We start from the raw sequence: 23,375 nt of genomic DNA on the forward strand, positions 1-23,375 counted from the left end.
GGATTGGCCCAGACGCCCCTGGTATGCGGACTTAATCAGGCTCTCAGTGGATGGCCCTCTAAGGCTGCCAGCGGAGCGGGGCCTTTTGCATCAGGGTCCCATGGTGATGGAGGATCCCTCCTACTTTGGTCTTACGGCCTGGCTCTTGAGCGGAAGCGGCTGAGGAAGAAGGGCTTCTCAGACAAGGTCATCGCCACTATGCTGAGAGCAAGGAAGCGCTCTACTTCTACTATTTACGCCAGAGTTTGGCGTACCTTTGTATCGTGGTGCGAGGCAGGCTCTCTATTGCCCTTCACTGCTCCAATATCTTCAGTGTTGGCGGTCCTGCAAGAGGGTCTGGAGAAAGGCCTGTCGCTCAGTTCACTGAAAGTCCAGGTGGCGGCTCTAGCTTGCTTCAGGAGCCGTTTGAAGGGTGCTTCCCTGGCTTCGCAGCCAGATGTGGTGCGCTTCCTCAAAGGAGTTAATCACCTGCGCCCTCCTCTGCACTCGATAGTGCCTATGTGGAATCTCAATCTGGTGCTACGGGCCTTGCAGAAGCCGCCCTTTGAGCCCTTGTCGAGGGCATCGCTGAAGGACCTGACGTTGAAAGCGGTCTTTTTGGTGGCTATCTCTTCAGCCAGAAGAGTTTCCAAGTTCCAGGCACTCTCGTGTTGAGAGCCGTTCCTGCGGTTCACTGAGGCAGGAGTGTCGATTCGCCCAGTGCCTTCCTTTCTGCCCAAGATTGTGTCTCGCTTCCATGTGAATCAGCAGCTTTGTCTACCCTCCTTTCATAGGGAGGTTTACCCAGAGGAGTACCCTGCTCTCAAATGTCTGGATGTGAGACGTGTCATCATCAGATACTTCGAAGTGACCAATGACTTCCGGAAGTCGGATCACCTCTTTGTGCTGTTCGCAGGCCCTCGTAAGGGTCTGCAGGCATCTAAGCCTACTGTGGCACGTTGAGTCAAGGAGACGATTGCGGCAGCTTATGTCGCTGCAGGGAAGCTTCCGCCTGTTCAGCTGAAGGCGCACTCTACTAGAGCACAGACGGCATCAATGGCAGAGTCCAGATCCGTCTCCTTGGAAGAGATTTGTAGAGCGGAAACTTGGGCGTTGGCTCATACCTTCTCACAACATTACCGCTTGGATGTGGCTGTTCGGGCTGAGGCCCAGTTTGGAGCTTCAGTTCAGGGATTTCCATGTCCCGCCCTGGGTGAGTACTGCTTTGGTACATCCCACCAGTCTATGGATTTATCTGCTTGATGAAATGGAAGGTAAGATTATATATCATACCTGATAATTTTCTTTCCATTAATCATAGCAGATCAATCCATAGCCCCTCCCAGACATCTGTATTGTTTTGTTCTGGTTATATTTCAGGTTCAAGTTTAATCTTTAGTTCCTGTTCGGAGGACTTCGTGTTCAAGTTCTTCCAATTGGATTTTCCTTGAATTGAAACGATTTTGTGTTACAGTGAGCTGCTGCTTCCTCTCCCCCCATTTCGGCGGTGGCTGGATTGATAACTAAATTATGCCGGCACTCCCTCCCGCTTCGGGCGGCAGTAGGCTAGCTTTGTATCCCTCCCGCTTCGGTGGTGTTTGGGTAAGCCAGCTCCTCCCGCGGTTGCGGTAGCAGGATAAGCCAGATCCCCCCGCATCAGCGGGTGTGGTGTCCCTCCCCCGCTTCGCGGGGATGAGCTGGACGGATTCCCCTCCCCCGCTTCGGCGGTGGTGAGCTGGGCAGAGTGTCCCTTTGTGGGTGTAATTCTCTAAGTGCTGAGTCCTACGGAGGGAGCTTTGATATCGACATACTGAGGAATTTCCGGCAGCACGTGACCACATATAGGGAGGCAAAAGATTGCTCTCTGTCTCCACCTGCTGGTAGATGGACACAACCCACCAGTCTATGGATTGATCTGCTATGATTAATGGAAAGAAAATTATCAGGTATGATACATAATTTTACCTTTTCTCCCCCCACCCCTTCCTCCCATATCCCTTTTTATTTCAACATTTTTATTAACAAGTCAGAATAACCACATCTTACACAAAGATTCATATAGAGAACTATGCGGACTATAAATCTTTTAACAAGTTCCCCCCTTCCCACCCCACCCTCTATTAATATAATATTATGACAAGCAAAGTCCAGAACCTTGAACCTCACCCCAACTACAGCCCATCATTAACTCTTGAACTTAATAGGTTATGTATAATTTACTGTACACAGTATCATATGAATAGTTACCAATGTAGAACTGGAAAACAGGAATTTTGACTATGAAGGCACTATAACCTGACTGCAGCATTTTGTACCAGAATTTGGGCTTCATTAGCTGTCTGGTTCCAAGTATTTCAAGTAAATGATGTGTTGGAGCCTCTAAGAAATAATCTTATTCAGACCTAAGGCAGCTGGGTTCTGTTAAACTTGTTTTAATCTGCTAGGCTGACTCTTTAGGGAGCTATAAATGGTTAGTCTGGTAAAAAGGATGTTTTATATGAAAAAATGTTTGAAAGCATCACTGAGATGTTCTTTTATTTCGTCAGACTAATGTTTCTGCAGCTGCTCAGAGGAGAAAAATGTGCCTGTTTGCAGGCTTCCAGCGCAAAGCAGTTGTGGTGTGCCCAACAGATGAGGAGTACAAGTTGCGGACACAGAAGAAGGCAGAAGTGGAAGGAAAGGATCTCCCTGAGCATGCTGTTCTCAAAATGAAAGGTTTGCATCCTCAGGTTGAGATCTAAAATGTCTGTGCAGTGTCTGTCCCCCCCCCCCCCCCCCCTCCACCTACACTTATCTATTTTATATCCAACAGTTATGGGGGGGGGGGGGGGGGCTTATCTGAGCATGAGAGAGACTAGTGCCTGTTGGTAGCCTGTAGTTATGGAGACTTTCAACATTTTCTGTTCTTTGCCGTATGCTCTTCCTATCTTTATGCTTGCAGCCTAGTAGTATACATGCTGTCTAACTCAAAGCAATCTGTATTTCATGCCAGAACTGCGTACATTTGTTAGAAGCTAGGGCCCTCCAGGGTTGTGCAGCATAAGTATATGTTGTCCCTCTGCTTTACATTAAGGGCTTGCCTGTCTTGTGATTATATTCAACATTTGCTTAAAGAATCTCTAGTTTCCATATCTAGCATCTGATTCTGTGCTCTTGTTAGTAAGGGAAACTGCCTGTCTGTGAGTCCTGACTTGTCTTACTCCTTCTCGTACACAGGGAACTTCACGCTTCCTGATGCAGGGGAATGCTTTGATGAAATCATTTATGTGGAGCTGCAGAAGGATGAAGCCCAGAAACTCTTGGAGCAGTACAAGGAGGAGAGCAAAAAGGCCCTTCCTCCAGAAAAGAAACAGAACACAGGTTCCAAAAAAAATAATAAGAAAAGCGGCAAAAATCAGTTCAACAGAGGTGGTGGCGGCGGCAGTAGCGGACACAGAGGTCGTGGTGGTGGAGGATACAATATGCGAGGAGGCAACTTCCGAGGTGGAGGTAAGCTTGGTTGCGGTACCTTGAATACGGTAGCCTTGAAATGGTAATACTAGGAAAGCATATGGAGGGTTTTCTAATAGTAATTAAATCAGCTACATCTGCCCTCACCTCTATGCTATGTTCTGGTTTATTTGTAACTTTTCATAAGTAGATCAGTGTAGTTGGGTGGGGGGGAGGAACTGCCCTTACTTGGTCACTGAATTTTTGCTAAAATGGGAGTATGGTCCTTGCAAAACCCCATTCAGACTTGAAATGAGCTTTGAAGTATACAAATATATACCTTTTAATGAGGAGCCAGTGAAGCTTTCTGTAATACAAGGAAATACTGTCCTGTTTTTTTTTTTTTTTTTTGTTTTTTTTTTTTTGTAATGAAAAGCTTGGACATATGCTACATTTTGAATAGTATAAAGATTTTCAGCAATTGTTTAGAAGATCCTAAATAGATTATATTACAGTAATCAAACATATAAACGGCAAGTGACAGTACTCACTTGCAAATGCGCGGCAGTACAGACTTCCCTCTCTGTCCCGCCTTCGCGTCATGACGTCAGAGGGCGGAACAGAGAAGGAAAAGGAGTCGAATTGTCGGCTGCCGCCGACTGGAAAAACATTGCGCGAAACAACCCCCATCCCCGCCACCGCTTCCCCCCTGCACTGACCTGACAGCGCCTCTCACCTCCTTGTGGAAGCACTGCAGGCAACAGTAGAGTGATCTGCTGCTGCCTGTAGCACTTTCACATGGAGGTGAGAGGCGCTGTCAGGTCAATGCAGGGGGCCCGGCACGGAGGGGGGAGGGAGTGGCGGCGATGAGGGTAGCTGGACATGGGGGGAGGGCGGGGGGGGGAGAGGCCATGGTTGCTGGACTTGGGGTGAGAGCAGGGCACAGAGGAGGGTTGCTGGACATGGGGGGGGAGGGAGGCCAAGGGAAAGAGGAGGGTCGCTGGATATGGGGGGGAGGATCGGTGGACGGGGTGAGGCCAGGGGAGAGAGGAGGGCTGCAATACTCGCCCGTTTTTACGGGCTTAACGGCTAGTCTATTATAATAAACTCAGGATCAAAGATAGTACTACAAGACAAAAATGATCTTGGTCAAAGTAATCCTGTACACTTTTGCAGACATTTTAAGAGCTACAGCACTGGCTTAGGATAGGAAGCACTGTCTCATCTGCATTGGGGTTGTTGGGGAAAGCTCCAGACAAAACAAGCTTTGTTGTCAGCTGCATGGAGAAGTAGTTGCGGATCATGAGGAAGGAGGCCACAGGCATATTAGACTACCAGTAATGGGAGAATTTCTCCAGTGCTAGGTCCTTTTGAGAGGGTAGCTGGAGGGGGAGCCCCTGAACTGCAGAAAGCATGGAATTGGCACTGATCTAGATCTGGGTGCCTACATGGTGCATTAATCCCTTCAGTCTTGACTCCAGAGGTCACAGTACAGTGATGGAGAGGCCAGGGGAAGTTTCAGGACCCCATCTCTGAGCAGATTTCCTCCTTAGAAGTTGTCCTTATACACAGCCTATTACTTAAAATGGGATCACCCCTCCTCTTCTCTTCCAAGGATCCTAAGGCATCCAAAGCCCCCCAGGATCTATACCCAAACGATCATGTTCCTCAGCAATCCTCCAGACCGTTCAAGACGCTTGGGTTATGCACTCCTACCAGCAGAGGGAGACTGAGAACACTAAAACTTCTTATACAAGTAGCCTGTGCAGACCTTCTACTAACCAGTATTTTCTCAGTCTCAGCAGAGGGTAGATGTGTGCGGCCTGTGCACTGTACTCAGTCTGGTAGGCCCGTTTGGGGTTTCTAGGTTGGGTTGTAAATGTTAGAGAACCCACACTTGGATCTCTATTACAAGGGTGTAAGTCCTAAGGGGCTTCTTATTCCCTGTGGGTGTCTCACCCGGGTGGCCGGGTCCCTCCCACTGTGCTCTTCCTCTGGAGGACTGCTTGACCTCGGCTACAGACCTCGTTCTGTACCCTTGAGGCGTTTAGGCATCAGCGAGGTTTAAAAATAAAATAAAACGTTTTTAAAAGGCGGCTATTTTTGGCCGTGCTTGTGGCAGGCCAGAGATAAAACGTCTTCAAGGGCGTTCTTGCCTTAGGCGGTTTTGCCTATTAGTCTGTCAGAGCACAAAGCAACTGTTCGTTTTTATTGTGTTCGCGGCCATTATGTCTAAGCCGGTGAGGTGTTGGTTTTGCACTGTTCGCGGCCATTATGTCTAAGCCGGTGAGGTGTTGGTTTTGCACTGTTCGCGGCCATTATGTCTAAGCCGGTGAGGTGTTGGTTTTGCACGAAGCGCGGCATTGAAGTGATAGGTGGCCAATGTAAATTTTGTGGGGAGTCTATGTTGTCAGCGCTCTTACCCCCCCGTGCTTTCCCCTGAGTCGGCGGAGCTGTTGGGCGTCGATTTGACCGCACATTCTGGGCCGGCAACGGCAGGGCCAATTTTGCCGGAAAACGCGGCCATTTTGGCTGCGCGTCCCCGGTCGGCCTCGACGGAGCCATTTTTGGCGGGAAGTATTCCGTGCTGGGGGACCTGTGTGTAGTGGGAAGCGCGCCTAGTTTAGCCGCGGATCACGCGATGGACCTAGGTCCGTCGCAGAGACTGCAGGAAGTGTTGGGGCTTCAGCAGCGTCGGGGGGGGGGGGGGTCTGGTTCCCCCCTGAGTTTGTTTGGTCTCTTTATAATGCCTGGAGAGCTGGCCCCTCTCAGGCTGTTTGTTCCCCGGAGGCTGCTAGCTCAGTGGGAGTTAAGCGCCCGCGGGTGGATATTTCGGAGCCTATGGAGATACTTTCTCTGCCTGGGTCAGAGGTTTGGAGTGACCCAGGAGAGGAGGATCTCTTAGATGATTCTGAGGATCAGGATGGGCTAAGGCCTGGGGAAGATTCTTCAGTGGTTCGCATTTTTCATAAGGAGGAGGAGTTAGAGCTCATTGATCAGGTGATCTCTACTTTGAAGTTTGCTCCGGTGGCCACTCCCTCTGCGGAGGGACCCCAGGTAGATCCCTTGGTTAAGGGGATTCGGAGAGCCTCCCGTTCCTTTCCCAGTTTGGAGCTTCGGTGTTGCGTTCAGGGATTTCCATGTCTCGCCCTGGGTGAGTACTGCTTCGGTACATCCCACCACTCTATGGATTGATCTGCTTGATGAAATGGAAGGTAAAATTATGTATCATACCTGATAATTTTCTTTCCATTAATCATAGCAGATCAATCCATAGTCCCTCCCAGATATCTGTATTGTTCTTTGTTCTGGTTATATTTTTTCAGGTTCCAGTTTATTCTTCAGTTCCCGTTCAGGAGAATTTCGTGTTCAAGTTTTTCCAATTGGATTTTCCTCGAGTTGAGACGATTCTGAGTTACAGTGAGCTGCTGCATTCCTCTTCCCCCGTTTCGACGGTGGCTGGATTGATAACTAAATTATGCCGGCGCTCCCTCCCGCTTCGGGCGGCAGTAGGGTAGCTTTGTATCCCTCCCGCTTCGGGCGGCAGTAGGGTAGCTTTGTATCCCTCCCGCTTCGGCGGTGTTTGGGGTAAGCCAGCTCCTCCTGCGGTTGCGGTAGCAGGATAAGCCAAATCCCCCCCCCCCCCCCCACATCGGCGGGTGTGGTGTCCCTCCCCCGCTCCGCAGGGATGAGCTGGACGGATTCCCCTCCCCCGCTTCGGCGGTGGTGAGCTGGGCAGAGTGTCCCTTTGTGGGTGTAATTCTCTAAGTGCTGAGTCCTGCGGATGGAGCTTTGATATCGACATACTGAGGAGTTTCCGGCAGCACATGACCACATATAGGGAGGCAAAAGATTGCTCTCTATCTCCACCTGCTGGTAGATGGACACAACCCACCAGTCTATGGATTGATCTGCTATGATTAATGGAAAGAAAATTATCAGGTATGATACATAATTTTACCTTCAAACACTGAGGTTAAGCCACGTTTCCCAAATTGTGCACTGTGGCACCCTGGTGCGCCGCAGCAAACTCCTGGGGTGCTGTGCAAACCCCAATCTTCATCCTGCCTGTGCGCAGCAGCGGCAGAAAAAAAAAAAAAAATGCAGGGCTGCAGCAACTTTCAGGCATGTGCTGTCAGTTCTGTCGGTCCTCTGCCCCCAGAACTGGAAGTTGACGTCAGCAGGGACAGAGGACCAGCAGATCCAAAGCACATGCCTGAAGGCTGCTAAGGTCCCGTGGTGGTGGGGGTTTTTTTTTTTTTTTTTTTTTGTGGCCACTGGAGACGGAGCAGGCGGCATTTGGTGCTCACAGAGTCGACTGCCAAGGAGATTGGATGAAAACAGGAGACTGGATGAAGTCAAAAAGTTGAGAAGCCAATAGGTCAGTCCCTGTTTCCCCCCAAAAAAGCAAGCAACCTATGAGCTGCTGCATCCGAGTTGTCATTCTTTATTGTTGGTAGCATTTTTTATTTGATCTTGCTTATATTTTTAAATATGCTGGCTTGTGCAGCATACAGATGTACAAAGAGGAAGTATAATAATGGAATAACTTTTCATAGGTAGAGTAATAATTTGCAAGTCATAATCAGTGTGTCATTTGGAGGGGCTAGTTATAGGGACACCCTAGCACTGTTATATTTGTGCAGAGAAAAAGATGGAGACCTGTGTGGCTGGGGGGGGGGGGGGGGGTGCCACGAAAAATTGCTCGGACACGAAGGGTGCCATGAACTGAAAATTCGGTGCTCTCCTCGTCAGCTTTTGCATATTCTTTGAGTCCTTAGTCCCATTTTGTGCAATTCTTCCTCCAAATAACATATATTTTAAGAACAGTCTTGTCCTTTTTTTTTTTTTTCGGTTGGTCCTTTGCTATCCTGACTGCTTTGCTCACTACTCTATTTTTTTTTTTTTAATATTGCACTTTATTCCAAGGTAATATATTTGAATGCTATAGATAAAATTATTGGCATAGATGAGCTGTAATCTGATTAATATTCTTTCCCTTCAGTTCCAGCAAACCGTGGTGGATACAACAGGCGGGGAAGCATGCCACAGCGAGGAGGTGGATCTGGTGGGGGTGCAATTGGTTATCCATATCCTCGCGGTCCTGTTTATCCGAGCAGAGGTGGCTATTCCAACCGAGGAAATTACAGTCGAGGTGGCATGCCCAGCAGGGGGAACTATAACCAGGTAATGGAATGAATATTTCCAGATAACCTTGTAAGTATTTGGTATGATACAGTAGGAGAAATTTTCCACACACTAACAGACCAGCAAATATAGTAGTATCAAGTGACCGGCAGAATTTAAGTATGCCTAAAGTAGACTTAATAATGCATTTTTTTTTTTTTTTTGGGGGGGGGGGGGGGGGGAGAAAATAGCCAAAAGTTGGATAGGGTTTGTCTACCCAGTAGGTTTTGCAGTTAGGTGGATTGGGTAGACCAGTAAGCCCTTCACTAACTACTGTTAAGACTCTGCAAACATAATTCAGTCAAAATTGGTAATTACTCTCCAGTTTCACTCTTAGCCAGATTATTGATGTGGTGTACTATTATTCTGTGGTTGAGCTTGTATGAAGCCTTTTGAGCTTGTTTGGATAGTTCCGTACCAGGAATTTCAAGGTTTTCATTGATGGCTAAAAACCTGTGTCTGTAGATAGTACCCTAAAATTAGGAAGCCCTGTATGCTAATTCTTTTTAACCAGTTGAGAGGTGTGGTAGCCGTGTTAGTCCAAGGTTATCAACAGAAATCAAACAAAATAAAACATGGAAAAGAAAATAAGATACCACCTTTTTTATTGGACATAACTTAATACATTTCTTGATTAGCTTTCGAAGGTTGCCCTTCTTCCTCAGATCGGAAATAAGCAAATGTGGTAGCAGATAGTATATATGAGAGAAACATCAAAGCATTACTTTGACAGTCTGACAGTTTGACATCACATGAAAATAGCCGGTGCCAGTCAGGCCCCCACCCCTGTGGGCCAACACTTCACAAGACCAGAACACGGCACCAGTGATTTTTTTGTTGTTGTTGTTGTTACATTTGTACCCTGCGCTTTCCCACTCATGGCAGGCTCAATGCGGCTTACATGGGGCAATGGAGGGTTAAGTGACTTGCCCAGAGTCACAAGGAGCTGCCTGTGCCTGAAGTGGGACTCGAACTCAGTTCCCCAGGACCAAAGTCCACCACCCTAACCACTAGGCCACTCCTCCACTTCAGTAAGAATACTGAAAGGTAATTTTAAAACAATACAGGAACGTAAGACCTTTGAAATAAGAATGATTGAATATTTTGACACCCAACAAGTAGGACTTAATAAGAATCTGGGTTTTCTAACTCATTATAAAATATAAAGCTGTATTTCTCTGTTAATTACCTTCCTCTCACCTACCAACACCCATTCTGTTAGAATATCAATGAAATGCTTTGATGTCCCCATGCATACCCCCACCCCCCCACTCTGTCAGACAGTCAAAGTAATGCTTTGATGTTTCTCTCATATATACTATCTGCTACCACATTTGCTTATTTCCGATCTGAGGAAGAAGGGCAACCTTCGAAAGTTAATCAAGAAATGTAAAGTTATGTCTAATAAAAAAGGTATGATCTTATTTTCTTTTCCATGTTTTATTTTGTTTGATTTCTGTTTTTAACCAGTTAAAAGCATATCCATGCTACTTCAGAACATGTACATATTTTGACCTGGTAGAAGTAAGTCTGCAAGAGAATTTTAACTTTGCTCACCCAAACTTTATATAATTGATCAAAAGCCTGATTATTTTTTAATCCCCCCCATATGCAAATGCTATAGTGTTCTGTAAAATCTGCATGCCTGTCTCAGTTTCTGCAGTGAGCAGTCCAGTCAAGAGCACTTTTCAGTTGTGTAGTGTTTTTTGGTTAACTGAAGGCCTTTAATTTTTTAAACAACTCGTCAAAACATCTAGGCACCTCACAAAAGTAACACAGATATAACACACATCAAATGCACAATCTCCTTTTCTGAGTGTGTGTAAAAGCCTCGGTATAGTACCCTGTCATAATATACAGAAAAGAACATTCCTCCACACCTCCTGTGAATAACTGCAAGACACCAAAGGCCTATGTGAATAAGATTGTTTATCTTGCAACACCTTCAGTAACATCCAGTAGATGCTTGAAGGGAAGGTGCCCACTTTGTCACTACTAGGAGAGAATTTAATAAGTATTCTTAATACAAGAGCTCTGCAATCCCTTGTGAAAGGACTGCAGGACATGACTTTTGTAAGCGTTTGTGTACATAATTTCTAGATTTTGTCCAGGTTGTGATGTCCCCTACCCCCACAAAAACCTTACTGCAAGCTTTCTTTCTGCAGAATTTTAGAGGAAGGGGAAATAATCGTGGCTACAAAAATCACTCTCAGGGCTACAGCCAGTGGCAGCAGCCGGGTGTAAGTACATTCAGATATTCTTTGCTTCAAATCAAGGTTTAGATATGGCACTGGTCATCTTATTTGGTGCAGTGAATAATTATGCACGTACCACTAATCAGTTTCTGTATGGAAAAATATGATGTGTATACTTTTATGCAGTGTTTTAAAGACTGCTGTATTAAAAGTAGTGCCTCAGGTTGGGGTGGCTGTAATACTAACTACCTGACGTGTGAAAATTGTACAGTGGAAAAAATTGCATATAATTTGGAGACCTTTGTGTGCCAGGAACATTGCCTTTTGTTGCTGGTATTATCAGCGGACAGACAAGCTAGCAAGTCTTCACTGCATGGGTGATGTCACCAGTAGAGCTTGCATAGGAAGCTACTCAAAGCTTTTGAGCCGCCTCACTGCACATGCACACAGTTCGTGCCTGCTGTTCTCACAAAGTGACAATCTCAATCTTTCTACTGACCCAGTCAGTCGTACATCACTGGGGCTCGTGTGTGGTTTGGGCTTTATCAGGTTTTATAAGCTTCCCCACCCCCATTCCTGTCACTGTCATGCAGTGCCAATCCTGGTGGTGCTGTAGGTTCTCATCTGTATTTGTTTCCTTTATTTTTCATGCTCAGCCCATAGTAGGCCTCATGGGAGGACTTTGGGCTACCAGTTGGGGTCTTTTTCAGAATTGTTTATGTTCCAGAAAAAAAGACCTAGAGGCTTTAAGAAGTGTGTTTAGTGCAACAGTACCCTGTCCCATCACAGATACTCATAATTGGTATCTGCAATGCCTGGGCTTGCCTGGGATCCTCCTTACTGTGAATTGTTCACATGTCCAAGGAGGGGTCTTTGTGATTGTGCCTCAGATCATAGTTCTCTAAGCATCAGATCACCAGTGTCACTGGTGTTGACAGAGTACCCCCCCCCCCCCCCCAAAAAAAAAAAAAAAAAGAAAACATGTGGATTGTTTATACACTGATCAGAGGAGGTGCAACAGCTGACCTGGGGACCTAGCATCTGATAGTCCAGTGACTCAGGTGGACGTGGTTGCTCCTCCTGTATTACCCACACATTTGGCAGTGGTAACTTTCAAGAAGTAACTCAGGAGAATTGATGAGCATATAGGGCGCTGCTTTGTTCAGTGTAGTGCTGTAGCTTCATCATTGTCTGTGGATATGAGAAGAGATCTACCCTGTCAGACTTATGCACTGCCTGTTTGTGAGTAATTGATATGGAAACCCAAAAGGGCCTTCGTATGGAATCCTGGAATTGGAGATCCTCTGCATCTTGACACACTCATCTAAATGCCTGACACCGATGTCAGTAGATGATAACGAGCAAAGACTTGGATCTCTCTCTTGAGTATTTTTCAGGGTCAGGCTCTGAGTGCTCCTGGGATTTTAGTTGAGCCAGAGGTATCTTCTGAAGAGGGTCTAGCTGGCTTTCCATCAGCCCCTTTATAAACCATATAAAAGAAAAAAATCTCCATTCCATATCATCAAGCTGATCAATCCATAGACTGGTGGGTTGTGTCCATCTACCAGCAGGTGGAGATAGAGAGCAAACTTTTGCCTCCCTATATGTGGTCATGTGCTGCCGGAAACTCCTCAGTATGTTCTCTATCTCAGCAGGTGGTGGTCACACACAGCAGCAGCTCTGGCTAGGCCTCCAAGCCTAATCCTTAGGTTTTGTTGAGGCCTGGGGTTGAGGGCTCTTTTGAGCAAGTGCAAACCTGGTGGTGCCAGGTCCCTCCTTTTCTCCCCCCTCCCGCTGGCTCCGTTTAAAAAAAAAAAAAAAAAAAAAAAAATTTTAAACGTCTTTAAAGGCGTTTAATTCGACGTTTCTTTAAACGTTCATTGCAGCTACTCACTGGGACACCAGTTCGTTACAGCTCGGAGCGGCAAGCAGGTAATTTTACCTTTTATAGCGGGCAGGGGGTTCCCCGATTCTTCTCCTCGTGGCATATGGCGTCGGAGGGCGAGGGCGCAAAGGGTCGCTCCCCGGATCGCTGGAGCGCTTCTAGAGGGGATGCGGGGGTTTTACAACCTGATTCGCCCTTGATGGGTGACAGTTTAGTGACCGATGAATGTCCCGGTCGTTCCTCCGGCGTGGCGTTTTTTTCCCGCCATAAACGCCCATCCCCCGCTCCTCGCCTCCGCCATCTTGGCCGGCCACGCGGCTCGGACGGCTTCTTCGTGGGCCGCCCTTGAGGTTGGAGACATTAATGCCATGAACGCCCTTAATTTGGGCGACGGCACAAAGCGGCTAAAGTTAAGCGCCGTTCTTCCCGCGCGGCTCCTTCACGGAGTTTCGCGCCGGACGCCATTTTGGATGCGCAGCATGTCTCTCCCCCACTATTGCGAGCGCCGGTTGAGAGTGCGTCTAGGGCTGTTGCCCAGGCTGCGGAAGTGCACTGTCTGGGGGGTTTCTCCCCCGAGTTTGTTTTGCTGCTGCATCAGGCTTCCTCATGCAAAACGCTGCCCCTGCTCCCTCTTCTGATAAAGAGGTTGAGGTTCCCAGAGGTAAACGCCCTCGGATTGATTTCCAGGCCTTGGAGGACTTTGTCTCCTCCGATGTAGATGAGGGCAGCGTGTCTGAGGTCTCCCAACGGTCCTTTGCGGATTCCTTGGAGGAGATAGATCCCCGCTCGGATGGAGCGGATGACCCCTCTGCAGCGCGGCTTTTTAGCCCAGAGGATTTGCCCAACCTGTTGTTACAGGCCATGGACACTTTAAAGATTTCCTCTCCGGAGGACGTCTCTCCCTCAGCCCCTGTTGGCTCTGCCATTATGCTGGGGACGTAGCGCCCGCCTAGATCCTTCCACGTGCATGATGCCATACACACCTTAATTGCGGCTCAATGGGATGTCCCGGAAACGAGCCTTAAAGTGGCTAGGGCTATGTCCCGCCTCTATCCTTTGGCTGTGAGTGAACGTGAGGCCTATCTGTGGCCTACCGTGGATTCTTTAATCACTGCGGTGACTAAGAAAACGGCGTTGCCGGTGGAAGGTGGCACGGCCCTAAAGGACGCCCAAGACAGAAGATTGGAGGCGGCCTTAAGGTCGTCCTTTGAGGCAGCTGCGTTAAGTTTGCAGGCCTCAGTTTGCGGCTCCTATGTGGCCAGGGCGTGCCTGACTATGGTGCAGCGGGCTTCCCCCTCGGATCTTTCCTTGAGGGCTGATTGGCCGGCCCTGGAATCGGGCTTAGCCTATTTGGCAGACTTGCTGTATGATGTCTTGAGAGCCTCAGCTAAGGGCATGGCTCAGACAGTCTCTGCGCGGCGGTGGCTTTGGCTGAAACATTGGTCTGCTGACCACGCCTCTAAATCCCGCCTGGCTAGATTGCCTTTTAAAGGCAAGCTGCTCTTTGGGGTCGAGCTGGACAAAATCGTGACCGATCTCGGCACGTCTAAGGGCAAGAAATTACCAGAGGTCAGGGCTCGGGCTAGTACTCGTCCCGGTACCTCCAGAGGACGGTTGCTGGAAGCCCGTCGGTACCGCCCGGGCAAGTCGGGTTCCTCTGCCCCCTCTTCCTTCAAGAGGAATTTCTCCCCCAAGCAGCATTCCTTTCGCAGAGACCGCCGTCCCGGAGGTGCTCCCTCCGGTCCTCCCCCAGGGTCTCGTACCCAATGACGGGGCCTTGGTCCACGCCCCAGTGCAGATTGGAGGACGGCTGTCCTCGTTTCTGGGCGAGTGGACCACTATAACTTCAGACGCGTGGGTGCTGGAAGTCATCAGAGACGGCTACAAGCTAGAGTTCTGCCAACCCTTAAGAGACGGGTTTGTACTCTCTCCCTGCAAGTCTCCGGTCAAGCTGTGGCAGTGCAGCAGACCTTGGACAACCTGATCCGCCTGGGTGCGGTCGTTCCGGTGCCAAAAAAAAAAAAAAAAAAATCAGATTGGCAAGGGACGTTACTCCATTTACTTTGTGGTTCCAAAGAAAGGAGGTTCTGTCCGGCCTATCCTCGACCTCAAAGGGGTCAATCGGGCCTGGAAAGTGAGGCACTTTCGCATGGAGACTCTCCGCTCTGTTATAGCGGCAGTGAAGGCAGGAGAGTTCTTGGCTTCCTTGGACATCAAGGAAGCGTACCTGCATATTCCCATCTGGCCTCCTCTCCAACGCTTTCTGCGTTTTACAGTCCTGAGACGACACTTCCAGTTCAGAGCCCTCCCTTTCGGGTTGGCTACTGCTCCGCGGACCTTTTCCAAAGTAATGGGGGTCATAGCGGCCTTCCTGCTAAAGGAAGGAGTACAAGTCCATCCTTATCTGGACGTCTGGTTGATCCGAGCCCCCTCTTATGCAGAGTGCGGCAAAGCTATGGACCGGGTAGTTGCTCTGGTGAGCTCCCTGGGATGGATCATCAACTGGAAGAAGAGCCAGCTGCGCCCGACTCAGTCCCTGGAGTATCTGGGAGTTCGATTCGACACCCAAGTGGGCAGAGTGTTCCTGCCAGACAATCGGATTGTCAAGCTTCAGGCTCAGGTGGACTAGTTCCTAGTAGCCTCTCCTATTCGGGCTTGGGACTACGTGCAGCTGTTGGGCTCTATGACGGCCACGATGGAAGTAGTGCCCTGGGCCAGGGCTCATATGAGACCACTACAGCTATCTCTGCTGCTGCGCTGGACTCCGATGTCGGAGGATTATGCTGTGCGCCTTTCCGTGGACCCAGCAGTGCGCAAGGCGCTGAGCTGGTGGACGCAGACAGACAAGTTGTCTGCAGGATTGCCTCTGGTGACCCCGGAGTGGATTGTCGTCACGACAGACGCCTCTTTGATGGGCTGGGGAGCCCACTGCTTGGGAAGGACAGCGCAGGGGCTCTAGTCTCCTGCAGAGGCAAGTGGTCTATCAACCTCCTGGAACTCAGAGCCATTCGGTTGGTGTTATTGGAGTTCATCCCGGTACTGGTGTTGTAGCCTGTACGGGTCTTGTCGGACAATGCCACGGCTGTGGCCTATATCAACCGCCAGGGAGGTACCAAGAGCGCCCCTCTAGCCAAGGAGGCTATGAGTCTTTGCCAGTGGGCGGAAGCGAACCTGGAGCAGCTTTCAGCGGCCCACATTGCCGGAGTCATGAATGTCAAGGCGGACTTTCTCAGTCGCCATACCTTGGAGCCCGGAGAGTGGCAACTATCTGCTCAGGCGTTCTTGGACATCACGAAGCGCTGGGGCCAGCCGAGCCTAGATCTGATGGCGTCATCGGCCAATTGCCAAGTGCCGCGCTTTTTCAGCAGAGGACGGGACCCTCGATCCCTGGGAGTAGATGCTCTTCTCCAACAGTGGCCGACACAAGAGCTCCTCTATGTGTTCCCGCCCTGGCCCATGTTGGGCAGGGTGCTAGACCGGGTGGCAAAGCATCCCGGCAGGGTAATCCTGGTGGGTCCGGATTGGCCCAGACGTCCCTGGTATGCGGACTTGATCAGGCTCTCAGTCGACGATCCTCTGCGGCTGTCAGTGGAGCAGGGCCTGTTACATCAGGGTCCCGTGGTGATGGAGGATCCCTCTCCCTTTGGTCTTACGGCCTGGCTATTGAGCGGCAGCGTCTGAGGAAGAAGGGCTTCTCAGACAAGGTCATCGCCACTATGCTGAGAGCGAGGAAGCGCTCTACTTCTACTGCTTACGCCAGGGTTTGGCGTATCTTTGCAGCATGGTGTGAAGCAGGCTCACTTTCTCCCTTCACTGCTCCAATTTCTTCAGTGTTGGCGTTCCTGCAAGAAGGTCTGGAGAAAGGCCTGTCGCTCAGTTCCCTTAAAGTCCAGGTAGCGGCTCTGGCTTGCTTCAGGGGCCGCCTGAAGGGTGCTTCCCTGGCTTCGCAGCCAGATGTGGTGCGCTTTCTCAAGGGAGTTAATCACCTGCGCCCTCCTCTGCACTCAGTGGTGCCTGCGTGGAATCTCAACCTGGTGATAAGAGCATTGCAGAAGCCGCCTGTTGAACCCTTGTCGAGGGCATCTCTGAAAGACCTGACGTTGAAAGCAGTCTTTTTGGTGGCTATCACTTCAGCCGGAAGAGTTTCCGAGCTCCAGGCGCTCTCATGTCGAGAGCCTTTTCTGCAGTTCACTGAGGCAGGAGTGACTATTCGCACAGTGCCTTCCTTCCTGCCCAAGATTGTTTCTCGCTTCCATGTGAATCAGCAGCTCTGTCTCCCTTCCTTTCGTAGGGAGGACTACCCAGAGGAGTACTCCGCTCTTGAATATCTGGATGTGAGACGAGTCATCATCAGATACTTGGAAGTGACCAATGATTTCCGGAAATCGGATCATCTGTTTGTCCTGTTTGCAGGTCCTCGTAAGGGTCTGCAGGCTGCTAAGCCTACAGTGGCAAGATGGGTCAAGGAAGCCATTGCAGCGGCTTATGTGGCCGCGGGGAAGGTGCCGCCTATCCAGCTGAAGGCTCACTCCACGAGAGCTCAGGCGGCCTCGATGGCAGAGGCCGGATCCGTCTCCTTGGAAGAGATATGCAAGGCGGCAACGGGGCTTCGGCTCATACATTCTCCAAGCATTACCGTTTGACTGTGGCTGCACGGGCGGAGGCCCGGTTTGGAGCTTCAGTGTTGAGGTCAGGGATTTCTATGTCCCGCCCTGGGTGAGTACTGCTTCGGTACATCCCACCAGTCTATGGATTGATCAGCTTGATGATATGGAAGGTAAAATTATGTATAATCATACCTGATAATTTTCTTTCCATTAATCATAGCTGATCAATCCATAGCCCCTCCCAGATATCTGTACTGTTTATATTCTGGTTGAATTTTAGGTTCAAGTTTAGCCTTCAGTTACTTCAGGAGGACTTCGTGTTCAAGTTCTTCTTTCACTTGGATTCTTCAAGAGTTGAGACGAGTTTGTGTTACAGTGAGCTGCTGCATTCCTCTCCCCTCCGTTTTACGGGGCTGGATTGAGACATAAATTCTGCCGGCACTCCCTCCCGCTTCGTGCGGCTGTAGGGCAGCTTTGTACCCCTCCCGCTTCGGCGGTGTTAGGGTCAGTCAGCTCCTCCCGCGGTTGCGGTTGCAGGATAAGCCAGATCCCCCCGCATCGGCGGGTGTGGTGTCCCTCCCCCGCTCCGCGGGGATGAGCTGGACGGATTCCCCTCCCCCACTTGTGTGGGGATGAGCTGGGTTAATTCCCCTCCCCCGTTTCGGCGGTGGTGAGCTGGGCAGAGTGTCCCTTCGTGGGTGTAATTCTCTAAGTGCTGAGTCCTGCGGATGGAGCTTTGATATCGACATACTGAGGAGTTTCCGGCAGCACATGACCACATATAGGGAGGCAAAAGTTTGCTCTCTATCTCCACCTGCTGGTAGATGGACACAACCCACCAGTCTATGGATTGATCAGCTATGATTAATGGAAAGAAAATTATCAGGTATGATTATACATAATTTTACCTTCTTCCATTTATTTTATATGGAAAATGGCTTAGGCAGGGCTTCTACAGCAGAGTGCATTGGTATCAAGGGTGCTTGTGCCAACTATGCCTCTTCCATCTGCCTCGCAGGACCCTCAGCCTGCAATGAGGTCACTGACACTATTTGCAGTACCTGCGTCCACAGCCACACATGGGCCCCTTGACGTTGATGGCGGAAGCTTCACCAGAGTCTAAGTTGGAGCCTGCATCTCGACACGATTCCACCATTGACGGTTTTGACCTCGCCGACGCGATTTTTCCGTCTATGTCCTCGAAGGTCCTGAGCGGATTCAAGAAGTGTGGTCGGTGCAACCGGCAGATCTCGCAGACTGATCTTCACACTAGGTATCTCCAGTGCCTCGGTTCGGAGCATAATTCCAAGGCGTGCACCTTGTGTCTCGGCTTGAAAAAGCGGACACAGGTGGTGAGGCAAGTTCTTTGGGACCGTCTTTTTGGAACTTGCGCCGGCCCTTCGACGTCGGCGGCATCTGTGTCGACTGCTGGGACTTCGGTATCGGTACCGACGTCTTCGACGCCGACTATGGCACCGACTCCAGGAGTACAGGTTCCCTTGGCCCGACGACCTGCCGGTGGCGGTGAGCAACCGAGTGGGCAGTCCGCCTCAGCTGCTCCCGCTGCCCAGGGCCATCGGGACCGAACCCTGTCGGATCCGACCCCCAGAGGGCGCGGAGACTCCACCTCCTTCTCGTCCGTGCCGCGGAGCGCCTATGACGGGCAAAGAAAGAAAGTTGCGAAGAAGCACCGTCATCGGTCGCCCACGGCGCATGGCACGGGCAGCTTAGGGACGTCGAGGGACGATTTGATCCCTAGGAAGCGCCCACGCCGAGAGGAGAGCTCCCCCTCTATTGAAGACGTGTCGATGCGCAGGTCGTCGGGTACCCCGGTACCGTCTCCTGGACCCGGGCAGCTTCGAGCACCGACACCCGCACCGGCCCCCCAGCCTTTCCCGACAGCGGGCCTAGACGAGTGCCTTCAAGCCATCCTCCCAGGTATCCTGGAGGGGCTGGTGCGCCAGGACGTGCCGACACCGGGGGTGCTTGCGCCCGTGGTGCCGTTGATGGAAGCGCCGGCTGGCTCTTGACCCGTGATGCGGTCGTTGACACCGGTACCGCTTGCAGCACCTGTCTCGACCGCCACTCAGGTGGAATCCCAGTCGACGCCAATGGAGTTTCGTCCCCACCAGCGCAGGAGTCCACCTCTCGGTACCATCAACGAGGACGTGGTTCCTCGAGGTCGAGACGGGCCCGGTTGCGGTCTGAGCTCAGAGAGCTCATGTCCAACACCGAGGAGGATCCCAGATATTTCTCCTCCGAGGAGTCTGCGGGTCTTCCCTCCGACCCCACGCCTTCACCGGAGAGGAAGCTCTCACCTCCAGAGAGCCTCTCCTTTGCCCCTTTTGTCCGGGACATGTCTAAGAAAGCGGAGCCCCAATACAGAGTTCACACAGACCCAGAGTTGATGCGGCCTCAGCTGCCACATGACTCAGCGGTCGTGGACTCTGCTCTCAAAAGGGCAAGGAGTTCGAGGGATACCGCCTCGGTGCCCCCAGGTCGGGAGTCTCGCACTCTGGACTCATTTGGGAGGAAGGCCTACCATTCTTCCATGCTCGTGACCAGAATCCAGTCATACCAGCTCTACACGAGCATCCACATGTGGAACAATGTGCGGCAACTGGCGGACCTGGTTGACAAGCTCCCGCCGTAGCTGTCCTGGCCTTTTCAGGAGGTGGTCAGGCAGTTGAAGGCATGCAGAAAATTCCTGTCCAGGGGTATTTATGACACCTGTGATGTGGCATCCAGAGCCGCGGCCCAGGGTATAGTGATGTGCAGACTCTCATGGCTGCGTGCCTCTGACCTGGATAACTGGACTCAGCAACGACTGGCGGATGTCCCTAGCCGGGGGGATAACATTTTCGGCGAAAAGGTCGAGCAGTTGGTGGACCAACTGCACCAGCGGGAAACCACTCTCGACAAGCTCTCCCACCGGGCGCCTTCAGCATCCCCCTACACAGGTGGACGTTTTTCCCGGGCCCGGCAGGCTTCACCCTACGCTTACAGCAAGCATAGGTACAACCAGCTGGGCCAAAGGCCTCAGGGACAGTCCCAGCGCGCTCGTTCCCGTCAACAGCGTGCGCCTAAGCAGCCCCCTGCAGCTCCACAGCAAAAGCAGGGGACGGGCTTTTGACTGGATCCATGGGAACATAGCTGCCATCAAAGTAGCCGGTGGGAGGTTGACAGTTTTTCATCAAAGGTGGCCTCTCATAACCTCCGACCAGCAGGTTCTCCAAATAGTGCGGTGCGGATACACCCTGAATTTGATCTCCACTCCACCAAATTGCCCACCGGGAGCTCAATCCTTCAGCTCCCACCACAGGCAGGTACTTGCAGAGGAACTCTCCGCCCTTCTCAGCGCCAATGCGGTCTAGCCCTTGCCACCCGGGCAGGAAGGGCAGGGATTCTATTCCAGGTACTTCCTTGTGGAAAAGAAAACAGGGGGGATGCACCCCATCCTAGACCTGAGAGGCCTGAACAAGTATCTGGTCCGAGAAAAGTTCAGGATGCTTTCCTTGGGCACCCTTCTCCCCATGATTCAGAAAGACGATTGACTATGTTCCCTGGATTTAATGAATGCTTATACTCACATCCCGATACTGCCAGCTCACAGTATCTGCGATTCCGTCTGTGGACACGTCACTTCCAGTATTGTGTGCTGCCCTTTGGGCTCGCCTCTGCACCATGGGTATTCATGAAGTGTCTCGTGGTGGTTGTGGCGTACCTTTGCAAGCTGGGGGTGCACGTGTTCCCGTATCTCGACGATTGGCTGGTGAAGAGCACCTCAGAGGCGGAAGCTCTTCGGTCCATGCAGTGCACTAGTCAACTTCTGGAGCTGCTGGGGTTTGTAATAAATTACCCGAAGTCCCATCTCCAGCCATTCCAATCTCTCGAATTCATAGGAGTTCTGCTGAATTCACAGATGGGTCATGCCTACCTTCCCGAGGCGAGGGCTCAGAACCTTCTGTCCCTCGCCTCCCAGGCCAGAACGTCCCAGCAGATCACAGCTCGGCAGATGTTGAGACTCCTGGGCCATATGGCCTCTACAGTCCATGTGACTTCTATGGCTCGTCTTCACATGAGGCCGGTTCAGTTGACCCTAGCTTCCCAGTGGTGCCAAGCCACGGGGAACCTAGAAGATGCTATCCGCCTGCCCACCAGTTGTCGCAGTTCGCTGCGCTGGTGGACGATTTGGACCAATTTGACCTTGGAACGCCCGTTCCAAATTCCTCAGCCGCAAAAAGTGCTGTCGACGGATGCATCTCTCCTGGGGTGGGGAGCTCATGTCGATGGGCTCCACACCTAAGGGGTGTGGTCCCTCCAGGAAGCAGGTCTTCAGATCAATCTCCTAGAGCTCCGACTGGTCTGGAACGCGCTGGAAGCCTTCAGGGATCGTTTGTCCTTCCAAATTATCCAAATTCGGACAGACAATCAGGTTGCAATGTTGTTCATCAACAAGCAGGGGGGTACCGGATCTCGCCCCCTGTGTCAGGAAGCCGTCAGGATGTGGCGCTGGCAGGCCAGCACGGCATGCTTCTCCAAGCCACATACCTAGCAGGCGTAAACAACAGTCTGACCGACAGGCTGAGCAGACTCATGCAACCGCACGAGTGGTTGCTCCATTCCAGGTTGGTACGCAAGCTCTTCCAAGAGTGGGGCACTCCCTCGGTGGACCTTTTCGCCTCCCAGACCAATCACAAGCTGCCTCAGTTCTGTTCCAGACTTCAGGCACACGGCAGACTAGCGTCTGATGCCTTTCTCCTCCATTGGGGGAAGGGCCTCCTGTATGCATATCCTCCCATACCTTTGGTGTGGAAGACCTTACTGAAGCTCAAGCAAGACAGCGGCACCATGATTCTGATTGCACCCTTTTGGCCCCGTCAGATCTGGTTCCCTCTTCTTCTGGAGTTGTCCTCCGAAGAACCGTGGAGATTGGAGTGTTTTCCAACCCTCATTTCGCAGACCGACAGAGCACTTCTGCACCCCAACCTTCAGTCTCTGGCTCTCACGGCCTGGATGTTGAGGGCGTAGATTTTGCTTCATTGGGTCTCTCTGAGGGGGTCTCCCGTGTCTTGCTTGCCTCTAGGAAGGATTCCACTAAAAAGAGTTACCTTTTCAAATGGAGGAGGTTTGTCGTTTGGTGTGAGAGCAAGGCCCTAGAACCTCGTTCTTGTCCTGCGCAGACCCTGCTTGAATACCTTCTACACTTGTCAGAGTCGGATCTCAAGAGCAACTCAGTAAGGAATCACCTTAGTGCAATTAGTGCTTACCATCATCGTGTAGAGGGAAAAGCCATCTCTGGAGAGCCTTTAGTCGTTCGATTCATGAGAGGATTGCTTCTGTCAAAACCCCCTGTCAAGCCTCCTGCAGTGTCATGGGATCTCAACGTTGTCCTCACCCAGCTGATGAAACCTCCTTTTGAGCCTCTGAACTGCTTGATCTGGAAGGTCATTTTCTTGGTGGCAGTCACTTCAGCTCGTAGTCGGTGAGCTTCAAGCCCTGGTAGCTCATGCTCCTTATACAAAATTTCATCATAACAGAGCAGTCCTCCACACTCACCCTGTTTCTGCCAAAGGTAGTGTCAGAGTTCCATCTTAACCAGTCAGTTGTCTTGCCAACATTCTTTCCCAGGCCTCATACCCGCCCTGCTGAACGTCATTTGCACGCATTGGACTGCAAGAGAGCATTGGCCTTCTACCTGGAGCGGACACAGCCCCACAGACAGTCTGCCCAATTGTTTTTCTTTCGACCCCAATAGGAAGGGGGTTGCTGTCGGGAAACGCACCATTTCCAATTGGCTAGCAGATTGCATTTCCTTCACTTACGCCCAGGCTGGGCTGACTCTTGAGGGTCATGTCACGGCTCATAGTGTTCGAGCCATGGCAGCTTCAGTGGCCCACTTGAAGTCAGCCACTATTGAAGAGATTTGCAAGGCTGCAATGTGGTCATCTGTCCACACATTCACATCACATTACTGCCTCCAGCAGGATACCTGACGCGACAGTCGGTTCGGGCAGTCGGTGCTGCAGAAACTGTTTTGGGGTTTGAATCCAACTCCACCCTCTTGGGCCCAGTTTTTATTCTGTTCAGGCT

General features: G+C 50.9%; 1 protein-coding gene across 1 annotated transcript in view; it reads left to right on the plus strand.

Moving 5' to 3' along the window:
- HNRNPU (heterogeneous nuclear ribonucleoprotein U) overlaps positions 1-23,375 on the plus strand; it is a 90,687-nt gene that overhangs the window by 62,967 nt on the left and 4,345 nt on the right. Inside the window, exons 10-13 of the mRNA XM_030196462.1 lie at positions 2,526-2,694; positions 3,196-3,468; positions 8,414-8,595; positions 10,761-10,835. Coding sequence (XP_030052322.1) covers positions 2,526-2,694; positions 3,196-3,468; positions 8,414-8,595; positions 10,761-10,835 — 699 coding nt within the window. The remainder of the gene's footprint in view (positions 1-2,525; positions 2,695-3,195; positions 3,469-8,413; positions 8,596-10,760; positions 10,836-23,375) is intronic.

Source organism: Microcaecilia unicolor, chromosome 3 (genome assembly GCF_901765095.1).
Source record: "Microcaecilia unicolor chromosome 3, aMicUni1.1, whole genome shotgun sequence".
Lineage (NCBI taxonomy): Eukaryota > Metazoa > Chordata > Amphibia > Gymnophiona > Siphonopidae > Microcaecilia > Microcaecilia unicolor.